The sequence below is a fragment of the Eleutherodactylus coqui genome, chromosome 1 (genome assembly GCF_035609145.1).
Source record: "Eleutherodactylus coqui strain aEleCoq1 chromosome 1, aEleCoq1.hap1, whole genome shotgun sequence".
Taxonomy (NCBI): domain Eukaryota; kingdom Metazoa; phylum Chordata; class Amphibia; order Anura; family Eleutherodactylidae; genus Eleutherodactylus; species Eleutherodactylus coqui.
Genome location: NC_089837.1, coordinates 515,676,541 through 515,692,021, shown reverse-complemented (window position 1 = coordinate 515,692,021; position 15,481 = coordinate 515,676,541). Strand labels below are relative to the sequence as shown.

Sequence of the window (15,481 nt, the reverse complement as noted above, 5' to 3'; positions counted from 1 at the left end):
CATTGGGTTTGTCTCACGCCGAACAGGGGGCCTATTGAAAAAAAAAAACCCCGTTTCGGCGCGGGACAACCCCTTTAACTAATGATAGGCTTTAAACCCTTGATAACATCTTAAATAAAAGATGCAAAGGATAAACACTTGCTAAGGCCTTTCGGGGCACATGAGTCTACTCAAAAGTTCATTAAACTCTCCTTTTGGAGCAACTTCTGGTCCAGATTACCTCTCCTTCCATTGTTTCTAAGGATCTCAATGCCCTGAAATCTTACAGCATCTGAATTATTTCCATGTTTCTCCCGGATGTGATTGGCCAGACTTGTCTTTTCACCCCGATTAATGTTTCCAACGTGGGCCAGCACTCAGACCAAAATCAGCCATTGAAATTAATGTATGTGTTAAAAAAAAAAATGTACCTACATGGCGTGTGAACGTTCTGTTTTTTTTTTTCACATAGCTATAGAGTTCAACTGGAGTTTTAAATCAATTGGGTCACCTATTTTTTTTTTTTTTATCCACAAGGAAAACGGATTGCAATCAGATGACTCTTGTGCCTTCACATAAAAACTGACTGAAAATGCACCTACACAGTAAAATCAGTCAGTTTTCCCTGACTAAAATCACACTTGTCTGTGTGAATAAGGCCTACATGTAGATGAGATGTAGCCTCACGCAGAACATTCTCAGAAACTGGCCTCCCGGCCTCACCGCTGGTTTTATATTTTAGTGACAAATGATGTTGGAGTTATAAGTCTCTTCACTAACCCTACCATCTCTATCTTTAGGAAATTGATGGGCTCCATGAGAACTGCCCGTGTGCGAATGGACTTCTTTGTGTGAGGGACGGGTCCGACCTGATCATAGGAATCTGCAAGAAGCCACACACAGCAAATAAATGTAGCTAGAGTTGAGAAAGTATCCGTCGGTATCTACACGGACCTACAAGGGGCTGTCAGTCTGGTGGAAATAAAGCTTCTACAACTTCCTAATATGTTTTGTCTTTACTCACTGTTTTCAAGATCTCTGCTTGCTGTAAATAAATGAAAACATTGACATTAAGAGGCTGAGAAGCCGTCACCTTGTCTGGCTCACACAGCAGCAGTTTGTTACAATGTACCAACCAGGAGTCTAGAACAGAAGTAATAGGAGGACTGCTGTTGTGTGGAGCTCATGGAGAATTCCTTAAAAGGTTTCTTCAGATGGACTAGTTTTCACATCCATGTGCTTTGTGTATTTGCAACTAATTTCATACTTACACTGACGTGTTAGTCAATGTGTCTCTACTAGAGATGAGCAAATGTGCTGGTTTAGAGCAATTACACGAACGAGTATCACTTTTTTCGAGTAACTGCCTACTTGGGTGCCGGAGTTGAGCGGGGGGGAGGGGGGGGGCGTGGAAGCTACAGAAACTGTGTCATTGCGCCAATGATGTCACACACAAGCCAATCACTGCCTGTAGCGTCCAGCCATAGAACACTGCAGTACAGGAAAACTCAGAAGAAGTTAGAGCTGAGCGGCACACAGCTGAGCACTTGTGTCTGTGTGTCGGTGTAGTGTGTACGAGTGCTTCACAAGGGTTCATGAGAAAAGCACCTGAATAAATAAAAGGGCTTCTAAACACTGGCATCTGAAGAGCATTTGCTCATGAACCAGTGAAAAGTCCTTTTTTTTACAATTCAAACTGCGCTATTGTGTGTACTAAAAACCAAAAAAGCTGAAAGATAGGTAAAAAAATGATGTGTGAGAAAGATAGGACAAGGCCTATCTTTTTTCTTGCATAATAATATCACATGAGAATCAGACTAGTGAAATCAAAACCATTAAAATCAATGGTTTCATTTCATCACAGTTTGCGGGCAGGATTTTCACGCCAGCAAAAGAATCCAACTTCAAAATGCCAAAACACAGCAGCACTCAATAAAGCGACCCACATCATGCGTTGATTCAGGCCTCATCAGACCGGATCCAGGTCTGCTCCACTGACCAGATAGTCCATATATTAAGAGGCAGCATCCACGGCAACAGTTAAATAAAAGGGAACTTTATTCCATTATGCTTCCACAGCAAATACAGCAATGGACATCACACAAGGGTAGCAGCAGCCAACCTTAGCTGCTGCTACACTTGTGTGATGTCCATTGCTGTATTTGCTGTGGAAACTGTGATGGAATAAAGATCCCTTTTATTTAACTACTAGCTGATATAACCGGCTTCGCCCGAGATAATTTGGTACTGGTGTTTATCTGGTGTTCACACGGAAAATCTTATGAAGTCGTGGTTACTTTAGAGATACTGAGGAAAAACATATGTTCCGATCGCTCACAAAAGGATAGTGGCAGCATCCAGGGCGTAGTGCAAAAACAAATACTTTATTCCTCCAAAAACATGCTACGTTTCGACCCTCATGGGGTCTTTATTAGAGATGAGCGAACACCAAAATGCTCGGGTGTTCGTTATTCGAAACGAACTTCCCGCGATGTTCGAGGGTTCGTTTCGAATAACGAACCCCATTGAAGTCAATGGGCGACCCGAGCATTTTTGTATTTCGCCGATGCTCGCTAAGGTTTTCATGTGTGAAAATCTGGGCAATTCAAGAAAGTGATGGGAACGACACAGCAACGGATAGGGCAGGCGAGGGGCTACATGTTGGGCTGCATCTCAAGTTCACAGGTCCCACTATTAAGCCACAATACCGGCAAGAGTGCCCCCCCCCTCCCAACAACTTTTACTTCTGAAAAGCCCTCATTAGCATGGCATACCTTTGCTAAGCACCACACTACCTCCAACAAAGCACAATCACTGCCTGGATGACACTCCACTGACACTTCTCCTGGGTTACATGCTGCCCAACCGCCCCCCCTCCCCCCCACAGCGCACACCAAAGTGTCCCTGCGCAGCCTTCAGCTGCCCTCATGCCACACCACCCTCATGTCTATTTAGAAGTGCGTCTGCCATGACGAGGGACCGCAGGCACACACTGCAGAGGTTGGCATGGCTAGGCAGCGACCCTCTTTAAAAGTGGCGGGGCGATAGCCCACAATGCTGTACAGAAGCAATGAGAAATAGAATCCTGTGCCACCGCCATCAGGAGCTGCACACGTGGGCATAGCAATGGGGAACCTATGTGCCACACACTATTCATTCTGTCAAGGTGTCTGCATGCCCCAGTCAGACCGCGGTTTTTAATTCATAGACACAGGCAGGTACAACTCCCTATTGTGAAGTCCCTGTGGACCCACAGCATGGGTGGCTCCCTGGAACCCACCGGCGGTACATAAAAATATCCCATTGCAGTGCCCAACACAGCTGAGGTAGTAATGTCGTGCTTAATGCAGGTGGGCTTCGGCCCACACTGCATGCCCCAGTCAGACTGGGGTTCTTTACAAGTGGACAGATGTAGGTTAAACTCCGTGTGCACCTACAGCATGGGTGGCTCCCTGGAACCCACCGGCGGTACACAAAAATATCCCATTGCATTGCCCAACACAGCTGAGGTAGTAATGTCGTGCATAATACAGGTGGGCTTCGGCCCACACTGTATGCCCCAGTCAGACTGGGGTTCTTTACAAGTGGAAACAGATGCATTTATAATTCCCTGTGGACCCACAGCATGGGTGGGTGCCAGGAAGCCACCGGCGGAACACAGAAATATCCCATTGCATTGCCCAACACAGCTGAGGTAGTAATGTCGTGCTTAATGCAGGTGGGCTTCGGCCCACACTGCATGCCCCAGTCAGACTGGGGTTCTTTTCAAGTGTACAGATGTAGTAAAAAAACTCCGTGTGCACCTACAGCATGGGTGGCTCCCTGAAACCCACCGGCGGTACACAAAAATATCCCATTGCATTGCCCAACACAGCTGAGGTAGTAATGTCGTGCTTAATACAGGTGGGCTTCGGCCCACACTGCATGCCCCTGTCTGACTGGGGTTCTTTTCAAGTGTACAGATGTAGTAAAAACTCCATGTGCACCTACAGCATGGGTGGGTGCCAGGAAGCCACCGGCAGTACATAGAAATATCCCATTGCATTGCCCAACACAGCTGAGGTAACGTCAGCTGTAATGCAGGTGGGCTAAAAATTCATTTGATTACACTGTAGGCGAGGGCCCACAAAAATTGCTGTATCAACAGTACTAATGTACATCCAAAAAATTGGCCATGGCCAGCCAAGAGGGCAGGTGAAGCCCATTAATCGCTTTGGTTAATGTGGCTTAAGTGGTAACTAGGCCTGGAGGCAGCCCAGTGTAACGAAAAATTGGTTCAAGTTAAAGTTCCAACGCTTTTAAGCGCATTGAAACTTTTAAAAATTGTTCAGAAAAATTATTTGAGTGAGCCTTGTGGCCCTAAGAAAAATTGCCCGTTCAGCGTGATTACGTGAGGTTTCAGGAGGAGGAGCAGGAGGAGGAATATTAGACACAGATTGATGAAGCAGAAATGTCCCCGTTTTGGATGGTGAGAGAGAACGTAGCTTCCATCCGCGGGTGCAGCCTACGTATTGCTTACGTATCCTTGCTGTCCGCTGGTGGAGAAGAGAAGTCTGGCGAAATCCAGGCTTTGTTCATCTTGATGAGTGTTAGCCTGTCGGCACTGTCGGTTGACAAGCGGCTACGCTTATCTGTGATGATTCCCCCAGCCGCACTAAACACCCTCTCCGACAAGACGCTAGCCGCAGGACAAGCAAGCACCTCCAGGGCATACAGCGCTAGTTCAGGCCACGTGTCCAGCTTCGACACCCAGTAGTTGTAGGGGGCAGAGGCGTCATGGAGGACGGTCGTGCGATCGGCTACGTACTCCCTCACCATCCTTTTACAGTGCTCCCGCCGACTCAGCCTTGACTGGGGAGCGGTGACACAGTCTTGGTGGGGAGCCATAAAGCTGGCCAGGCCCTTAAAGACTGTTGCACTGCCTGGGATGTACATGCTGCTCGATCTCCGCACCTCCCCTGCTACCTTGCCCTCGGTACTGCGCCTTCTGCCACTAGCGCTGTCGGCTGGGAATTTTACCATCAGCTTGTCCGCAAGGGTCCTGTGGTATAGCAACACTCTCGAACCCCTTTCCTCTTCGGGAATGAGAGTGGGCAGGTTCTCCTTATAGCGTGGGTCGAGCAGTGTGTACACCCAGTAATCCGTTGTGGCCAGAATGCGTGCAACGCGAGGGTCACGAGAAAGGCATCCTAACATGAAGTCAGCCATGTGTGCCAGGGTACCTGTACGCAACACATGGCTGTCTTCACTAGGAAGATCACTTTCAGGATCCTCCTCCTCCTCCTCCTCCTCCTCAGGCCATACACGCTGAAAGGATGACAGGCAATCAGCCGGTGTACCGTCAGCAGCGGGCCAAGCTGTCTCTTCCCCCTCCTCCTCATCCTCCTCATGCTCCTCCTCCTCCTCCTGTACGCGCTGAGAAATAGACAGGAGGGTGCTCTGACTATCCAGCGACATACTGTCTTCCACCGCCCCCGTTTCCGAGCGCAAAGCAGCTGCCTTTATGCTTTGCAGGGAATTTCTCAAGATGCATAGCAGAGGAATGGTGACGCTAATGATTGCAGCATCGCCGCTCACCACCTGGGTAGACTCCTCAAAATTACCAAGGACATGGCAGATGTCTGCCAACCAGGCCCACTCTTCTGAAAAGAATTGAGGAGGCTGACTCCCACTGCGCCGCCCATGTTGGAGTTGGTATTCGACTATAGCTCTACGCTGTTCATAGAGCCTGGCCAACATGTGGAGCGTAGAGTTCCACTGTGTGGGCACGTCGCACAGCAGTCGGTGCACTGGCAGCTTAAAGCGCTGTTGCAGGGTGCGCAGGGTGGCAGCGTCCGTGTGGGACTTGCGGAAATGTGCGCAGAGCCGGCGCGCCTTTACGAGCAGGTCTGACAAGCGTGGGTAGCTTTTCAGAAAGCGCTGAACCACCAAATTAAAGACGTAGGCCAGGCATGGCACGTGCGTGAGGCTGCCGAGCTGCAGAGCCGCCACCAGGTTACGGCCGTTGTCACACACGACCATGCCTGGTTGGAGGCTCAGCGGCGCAAGCCAGCGGTCGGTCTGCTGTGTCAGACCCTGCAGCAGTTCGTGGGCCGTGTGCCTCTTATCTCCTAAGCTGAGTAGTTTCAGCACGGCCTGCTGACGCTTGCCCACCGCTGTGCTGCCACACCGCGCGACACCGACTGCTGGCGACATGCTGCTGCTAACACATCTTGATTGCGAGACAGAGGTTGCGGAGGAGGAGGAGGAGGGTGCTTTAGTGGAGGAAGCATACACCTCCGCAGATACCAACACCGAGCTGGGGCCCGCAATTCTGGGGGTGGGTAGGACGTGAGCGGTCCCAGGCTCTGACTCTGTCCCAGCCTCCACTAAATTCACCCAATGTGCCGTCAGGGAGATGTAGTGGCCCTGCCCGCCTGTGCTTGTCCACGTGTCCGTTGTTAAGTGGACCGTGGCAGTAACCGCGTTGGTGAGGGCGCGTACAATGTTGCGGGAGACGTGGTCGTGCAGGGCTGGGACGGCACATCGGGAAAAGTAGTGGCGACTCGGAACTGAGTAGCGCGGGGCCGCCGCCTCCATGATACTTTTGAAGGACTCCGTTTCCACAACCCTATACGGCAGCATCTCAAGGCTGATGAATTTTGCTATGCGGACGGTTAACGTTTGAGCGTGCGGGTGCGTGGCGGCGTACTTGCGCTTGCGCTCCAACAGTTGTGCAAGCGACGGCTGGACGGTGCGCTGAACTACACTGGTGGATGGGGCCGAGGACAGCGGAGGTGAGGGTGTGGGTGCAGGCCATGAGGCGGTAGTGCCCGTGTCCTGAGAGGGGGGTTGCATCTCAGTGGCAGGTTGGGGCACAGGGGGAGAGGCAGGGGTGCAAACCGGAGGCGGTGAACGGCCTTCGTCCTACCTTGTGGGGTGCTTGGCCATCATATGTCTGCGCATGCTGGTGGTGGTGAGGCTGTTGGTGTTGGCTCCCCAACTGAGCTTTGCGCGACAAAGGTTGCACACCACTGTTCGTCGGTCGTCAGGCGTCTCTGTGAAAAACTGCCTGACCTTAGAGCACCTCGGCCTCTGCAGGGTGGCATGGCGCGAGGGTGCGCTTTGGGAAACAGTTGGTGGATTATTCGGTCTGGCCCTGCCTCTACCCCTGGCCACCGCACTGCCTCTTGCAACCTGCCCTGCTGATGCCCTTGCCTCCCCCTCTGAAGACCTGTCCTGAGTAGGCGTTGCACACCAGGTGGGGTCAGTCACCTCATCGTCCTGCTGCTCTTCCTCCGAATCCTCTGTGCGCTGCTCCCTTGGACTTACTGCCCTTACTACTACCTCACTGCAAGACAACTGTGTCTCATCGTCATCGTCCTCCTCACCCACAGAAAGTTGTTGAGACAGTTGGCGGAAGTCCCCAGCCTCTTCCCCCGGACCCTGGGAACTTTCGAATGGTTGGGCATCAGTGACGATAAACTCCTCTGGTGGGAGAGGAACCACTCCTGCCCAATCTAAGCAGGGGCCCGAGAACAGTTCCTGGGAGTGTTCCCGCTCCTGAGCAGGTGTCATTGTAGTGGAGTGAGGAGGCTGGGAGGAAGGAGGAGCAGCAGACAGAGGATTCTGATTTGCAGCAGTGGACGGCGCAGAACTGCGGGTGGACGATAGGTTGCTCGAAGCACTTTCTGCCATCCAGGACAGGACCTGCTCACACTGCTCATTTTCTAATAAAGGTCTCCCGCGTGGACCCATTAATTGGGCGATGAATGTGGGGACGCCAGAAACGTGCCTCTCTCCTAATCGCGCAGCAGTCGGCTGCGACACACCTGGATCAGGAGCTCGGCCTGTGCCCACACCCTGACTTGGCCCTCCGCGTCCTCGGCCGTGTCCACGTCCTCTAGGCCTACCCCTACCCCTCAGCATGCTGTATTACCAGTGATTTGATTTCACAGGCAGGAAATAAATTGGCGCAAGACTGCAGGCCAAATATTATTTTTTCCCTTTTTTGAAAACGAAAGGCCCCACTGCCTCTAGTGAATGAATAATCTAAGTTTAATAACTGTGCTGTGTCCCTGCTAATGTGTCACAGAACTTGAGGGTAGCAGAGTTATTAACTCTGGCAGAGCAGGTATTTTTTTCCCAATTAAGGAAAGCAAATGGCGAAGCCAGCAGTAAACCGTAGCTGGGTGCGTCTGATTTTTTAACGTTGTACACGCAGCTCACACGTGTCCACAGCCCTTAGGACGGACAAAGGGAGGACAAATAGATTTTGTTTCCCTTTTTTTACACCAAAAGGACCCACTGCGTATATTCAATGAACATGAGAAGTTTAATAACTGTGCTGTGTCCCTGCTAATGTGTCACAGAACTTGAGGGTAGCAGAGTTATTAACTCTGGCAGAGCAGGTATTTTTTTCCCAATTAAGGAAAGCAAATGGCGAAGCCAGCAGTAAACCGTAGCTGGGTGCGTCTGATTTTTTAACGTTGTACACGCAGCTCACACGTGTCCACAGTCCTTAGGACGGACAGAGGCAGGACAAACAGATTTCGTTTCCCTTTTTTTACACCAAAAGGACCCACTGCGTATATTCAATGAATAATAACTGTGTTGTGGCCCTGCCTACACAATTCTTTCCCTGTAGTATCAATGGAGGGTGCAATGCTCTGCAGAGGCGATTTTGAGAAAAAAAAAAATGCAACACAGCTAACAGCAGCCAGCACAGTACTGCACACGGTTAAATATGGCCCTAGAAAGGACAGTTGAGGTTCTTGAAGGCTAAACTCACTCCTAACACTCTCCCTGCCTATCCAACACTTCTGTCCCTAATGCCGGGTGCAACGCTCTGCAGAGGCGATTTTGAGAAAAAAGAAAAAAAGGCACTGCTAACAGCAGCCAACACACAGGTATTACTGGCCCTAATAAGGACCTTTGGGGTTCTTGAAGCCTACACTAACTGCTATTTCTCTCCCTACAGCAGCTCCGGTACCAGCAGCACTGTCCCTCATCTAACTCACAAGGCATCTGAGGCGAGCCGCGGGAGGGGCCGACTTTTATATTCGGGTGACATCTGATCTTCCCAGCCACTCACAGCAGGGGGGTGGTATAGGGCTTGAACGTCACAGGGGGAAGTTGTAATGCCTTCCCTGTCTTTCAATTGGCCAGAAAAGCGCGCTAACGTCTCAGGGAAGGAAGTGAAAGTAACCGGAACACCGCATGGTGTTCGTTACGAATAACGAACATCCCGAACACCCTAATATTCGCACGAATATCAAGCTCGGACGAATACGTTGGCTCATCTCTAGTCTTTATCAAGCATAAGGATATCATTCACTAAACACCACTATATAGCAAAACAGTAGTTGTACCACCACCAATCACCTTTACAGATCCTCATATGTGTGCAATTATCATTACCTTATGGCTCAGCCTCCTGGTCCAGTAACTTTCCGTTAATAATAGCATGGGGCACAATCTCCACGGCTGTCTCCATGTGCGATGTCCGTTATGCTAGTGACCGGCGTTTACACTGACCTATTGCGCATGCGTGGGATATGTCCAGTCCCGCGAGCGTTCCTAATGCCCTCTTCTCGGTCACTAACTAAATTAGAAGTCAAATTGCTATCAAAGGGTCTGTCATTTTGCCCAGATAATAGCATGGACTGGTTCCAATTGGACCTAGATCTGGAGAAATTCTATAGAAACCTCAGACTTAAATATTATTTTTCCATACAGGACTCCTCTGAACAAATCAATACTCAGCCAATGCCTCATAAAAGGTTCACCCTTAGTCAAACTGGCCTGAGAAATAAAAGTCACTTTCAACCCCCAGTCACTAATCATTGTATCGAAACCTTTATAGATTTTGTGCGGAAGGACATTCAGAGATTAAGGGCCCTGTCCCAACGAAAAACCAGAATTAAAAGAAATAATTTGTCCAAGAATGAATATATGACATTGAAAAATCTTATGGAGGACGATACAATTATTATTAAACCTGCAGACAAGGGGGGAGCATTAGTCGTTTGGGATCTGGAAAAATACCTAACTGAAGTCCATAGACAATTAGATGATGTAACTATTTTTATGAGAAATTACCAGGTAATCCAACTCTTAAATTTCAGACCGAACTGAGAATAAAAATTAACGAAGCAGTGACAGATGGTATAATTGATGCAAGCTTAGCAAAATATCTAATTATTGAACACCCTAAGATCCCTAACTTCTATGTGCTCCCCAAGGTACATAAAGATCTGACCAATCCACCGGGTCGACCTATAGTGGCTAGTTGCGACTCTGCAATTTTCTGCAATATATCCAGATTCTTGGACAAGATTCTTAGAAATCTAGCAGAAGCAGCAAATTCATATTTGAAGGACACGGGCGACTTCCTTGATAAAATTGAGGGCCTAGAAATTAGTGAGTCAGCCCTTCTGGTGACTCTAGATGTAGTATCCCTCTACACTTCTATTAACCACATGAAGGGGTTGGATGTGATTAATAAATTTTTACAAAAGACAGATTGGGCCCCAGAATGCGTTTCGTTTGCCCTGTCGCTATTTTTGTTTTGGGGGGGGTGTACTACCGGCAGCGACAGGGCACCGCAATGGGCGCGAATGTCGCGCCAACATACGCTAACGCGTATATGAGGTCTTTTGAAGAGGAATTACTATATACACTTGATCTCTGGCCGCTAGTCAACAAATGGTACAGGTACATTGACAACATTTTCCTAATATGGACTGGTAACGATGAGCAGCTTAAAAAATTCTGTGAAGAGATGAATAGCTTAGACACTGATCTTAAATTTACGGTGAATTATTCACTCACCAACATCCAATTTCTGGATGTTATGGTAATCAAGAGAGCAGGAAGATTATGCACCGATTTATTCGTTAAAACAACGGACAGGAATAATCTTAGGTATAAGAGCAATCATCCCAGAAGGACCCTCGAATCTCTCCCTTGGAGTCAGTGTCTGAGAGTTCGGAAAGTAACTGACGACAAATTCTTTGACACTCGCCTACAACAAATGGCAAAAAAATTCCTAGACCGAGGATACCCTAGACCCCTTTATTAGGAGTACTGTCGAGAAGGTTAAATCTACCCCAAGATCAGAAGTACGCAGAATTAGGACTCGCCAAGAGAATAGTAGGATCCCTTTAGTTTCCACCTTTGGCCCTGACAGTGATAAAGTCAGAAAAATAATAAAAAAAACACTGGCCCATTATAGAAACAGGGTGTGACATTAGGGAATTTGCATCTCTCCCAATCATGGCCTATCGTAGAGGCCGGAATTTGAGGGACTAATTGGTGAAACCTCTTGTTCCACAGAAAGAAAGTTCGAACCAACAAATCTTGGCTCCAATCAAAAAAGGCAACTTCCCATGCTTTCATGTGCGTGTTGTAGTAACCTGATAAAAGGCGATGAGTTCTCACACCCCTTGACAGGGAAGAAGTTCAAGATTAAAGGGAGGTACCTGTCGGTCTACATTCCTGGTATACCTGCTTACCTGCCCGTGCGGGTTGGGTTACGTGGGACATACCACGAGAGAAGTTCGTGAAAGAATTAACAAACACAAAAGTACGATTCGGACTCACAATAAGGAACTTCCTGTTCCTAAACATTTTTTTGAACAGAAACATTCAGTGAGCCAACTGAGATTCAGGGTCATAGACTCAGTCCCACCTCTTCAGAGAGCTGGTGACAGAACTCTTCTGCTGCAGAAATGTGAACTGCGTTGGATCTTCACATTGGACACAATGTCACCGAGAGGACTTAATTTGGATTATGATTATATGCCACACATCTAATTTCTTTTCCGCCTCGTTTTTAGGAATATGGGATAGTGGACATTACTATTACATCTACCACGTCGCCATTTGATTGTTTTTAATTATTCTTGTTTTATTCGTTACAGATTCCATAGTGCAGAATGCCATGGCTCCCTTCATAGGTCTTGAATATGTTGGATACAGACCGGGACATTTCCTCGACTCTCTCCATGTATATCATGATTCAATGAAGGTAACAAATTCTTTGGCTGATGTAGGACTAAGGATATTGCTTCTGGGGATGATGTGAAATATACCCCCTTGCATTTGGAATTGCTTTTGAGTAAATTCGAAGGTCCCCTTAAATTTCCTTTGCCTCCCTCTATTTTGTTTTTCTTGCCCCTCTTACATAGTGTAATATGTTTCTGACTTTAATGTAAATGGGATATGATATACAATATAAGGATTCCCTTGAATAAATTGAATTATGCATTGAAAACATAGTCGATATTCTTTTGCACCTTGTAAAGAGAACAAAAGGGTAAATTTAAACAGGTTTTTTACTATGGGGAGAGCTGGGTGCTCCTATACAACTGAATTATGCTTGATTTGTAACCTGTACGATTTGGGAACACACTCCCGGGATTGAGATATGTAGTTCTCACATTTACATTGCTATGGCCCATTGACCTGGAGCAGAGATCCTTAGCTCCGCCCATTTGCACGGGACTGCCCTGTAACCAGAGGTTTGAGAGTGCAGCGCTCCGTGAGCTTGCCCATTAGGGATAAGGAGCCCTCGCGGTATCTCTTATCAAAGAATCGCGCAGAAGCACTGAGATCTATGAGTCCCGTTGCTCAGAGGGCATTAGGAACGCTCGCGGGACCGGATACATCCTGCGCATGCGCAATAGGTCAGTGTAAACGCGGTCACTAGCATAATGGACATCGCACATGGAGACAGCCGTGGAGATTGTGCCCCATGCTATAATTAACGGAAAGTTACTGGACCAGGAGGCTGAGCCATAAGGTAATGATAATTGCACACATATGAGGATCTGTAAAGGTGATTGGTGGTGGTACAACTACTGTTTTGTTATATAGTGGTGTTTAGTGAATGATATCCTTATGCTTGATAAAGACCCCATGAGGGTCGAAACGTAGCATGTTTTTGGAGGAATAAAGTATTTGTTTTTGCACTATGCCCTGGATGCTGCCACTATCCTTTTGTGAGAGATCGTGATATATCTTGGTGGGGTCCCTGGAGGCCCTGACCCCCATACTGTTGGCGTGCATCCCTCGGACTTATTAGTCATTCTTTCATTTGGTTTGAAGAATCCTGAGGTGTGCTGTGGGTTAAACCTAAGTGGATTGCGAAAAACATATGTTCACCATTTTGCATGGTTCTTTGCGTTACCCAGGAAACACCATGTGGAGGCAACCATGCGACGTTTCCTTTAAATCTATATATATAAAGCTGAAAGCCCTCACTGACTGACTGACTGACTCGCCAAAAGTTCTCCAACTTCCCGATGTCGTAGAAACATGAAATTTGGCGCAAGCATAGATTATCTCCAAAATAGGAAAAGAAATTGGGTCCCAACTCGATTATTCAATTCTAGCGCAAAAGAATTGGCGTCGAAATTTAACGTACATAATCTAAATCACTCACTTTCCAATGTCATAGAAACGGGAAATTTGTCAGGAGCATTGATTATGTCATAAAAAGGAAAAGCTAATGGGTCCCAACTCGATTATTCAATTCTATGCGCAAAAGAATTAGCGTCCAAATTTTACGTACATAATCTAAATCTCTCACTTCCCAATGTGATAGAAACATGAAATTTGGCACGAGCATTGATTGTGTCATAAATAGGAAAAGTTAATAGGTCCCAACTCGATTATTCAATTCTAAGCGCAAAAGAATTAGTGTCCAAATTTTATGTACGTAATCTAATTCTCTCATTTCCTGATGTCATTTTATATGAAGGAAACATCGCATGGTTACCTCCACGTGGTGTTTCCTGGGTAACGCAGAGAACTATGCAAAATGGTGAACATATGTTTTTCCTCAGTATCTCTAAAGTAACCACGACTTCATTAGATTTTCCGTGTGAACACCAGATAAACACCAGTACCAAATTAACTCGGGCAAAGCCGGGTACATCAGCAAGTATAAATATATATATATAATAACATACGGAAGTGAGAGAATTAGATTACGTACATAAAATTTGGACGCTAATTCTGTTGCACTTAGATTTGAGTAATCGAGTTGGGACCCATTAACTTTTCCAATTTATGACATAATCAATGCCTGTGCCAAATTTCACGTTTCTATGACACCAGAAAGTGAGAGAATTACATTCCGTACGTAAAATTTGGAGGCTAATTCTTTTGCGCTAAAATTGAATAATCGATTTGGGACCCATTAACTTTTCCTCTTCATGACATAATTAATGCTCATGCCAAACTTCACATTTCTATGACATCGGGAAGTGAGAGAATTAGATTCTGTACGTTAAATTTGGACGCTAATTATTTTGTGCATAGAATTGAATAATCGAGATAGGACCCAGTAATTTTTCCTACTTATGACATAATCAATGCCGTTCCAAATTTCACGTTTCAATGACATCAGTAAGTGAGAGAATTACATTCAGTACGTAAAATTTGGATGCTAATTTTTTTGCGCTTAGAATTGAATAATCGAGTTGGGACCCATTGACTTTTTATACTTATGACATAATCAATGCCCGTGCCAAATTTTAAGTTTCTATGACATTGGGAAGTGAGAGATTTAGAATATGTACGTAAAATTTGGACGCTAGTTCTTTTGCACTAGAATTAAATAATCGAGTTGGGACCCATTAGCTTTTTCTATTTATGCCATATTCAATACTCGTGCCAAATTTCAAGTGAGAAAATTAGATTACGTACGTAATATTTGGATGCTAATTTTTTTGCGAATAAAATTAAATAATTGAGTTGGGACCCAAGATTTATGACACAATCAATGCCCGTGCCAAATTTCAACTTTCTATTACACCAAGAAGTGAGAGAATTACATTCTGTACATAAAATTTGGATGCTAATTCTTTTGCGCTTAGAATTGAATAATCGATTTGGGACCCATTAGCTTTTCCTCTTTATGACATAATCAATGCCCGTTCCAAATTTCACATTTCTATGACACCGGAAACTGTGAGAATTTCATTCCGTACATAAAATTTGGACGCTAATTCTTTTGCGCATAGAATTGAATAATGGAGTTGGGACCCATTAGCTTTTCCTATTTTTAATATAATCAATGCTTGTGCCAAATTTCAACTTTCTATTACACCAAGAAGTGAGAGAATTAGTTTCAGTACGTAAAATTTGGACGCTAGTTCTTTTGTGCTAGAATTGAATAATTGAGTTGGGACACATTCACTTTTCCTATTTATGACATAATCAATGCAGTGCCAAATTTCAAGTTTCTATGACACGGGGAAGTGAGAGAATTAGATTCCATACATAAAATTTGGACGCTAATTCTTTTGCGCTAAAATGGAATAATTGAGTTGGGACCCATTAGCTTTTCCTACTTATGAAATAATCAATGCTCGTTCCAAATTTTTTACGTTTCTATGACACCGGAAAGTGCGAGAATTACATTCCGTACATAACATTTGGACACTAATTCTTTTGCGCTAGAATTGAATAATCGAGTTGGGACCCATTAACTTTTCCTCTTTTTGATATAATC

At 46.1% G+C, this 15,481-nt stretch overlaps 1 protein-coding gene across 2 annotated transcripts in view; it reads left to right on the top strand.

Moving 5' to 3' along the window:
- LOC136588680 (dickkopf-related protein 3-like) overlaps positions 1-983 on the top strand; it is a 55,328-nt gene extending 54,345 nt beyond the window's left edge. For both annotated transcript variants that reach the window (XM_066588089.1, XM_066588083.1), the window contains exon 5: positions 780-983. In XM_066588089.1, the coding sequence (XP_066444186.1) occupies positions 780-834 (55 nt within the window). In that variant the 3' untranslated portion in view covers positions 835-983. The remainder of the gene's footprint in view (positions 1-779) is intronic.
- The last annotated feature ends 14,498 nt before the right edge of the window (positions 984-15,481 follow it).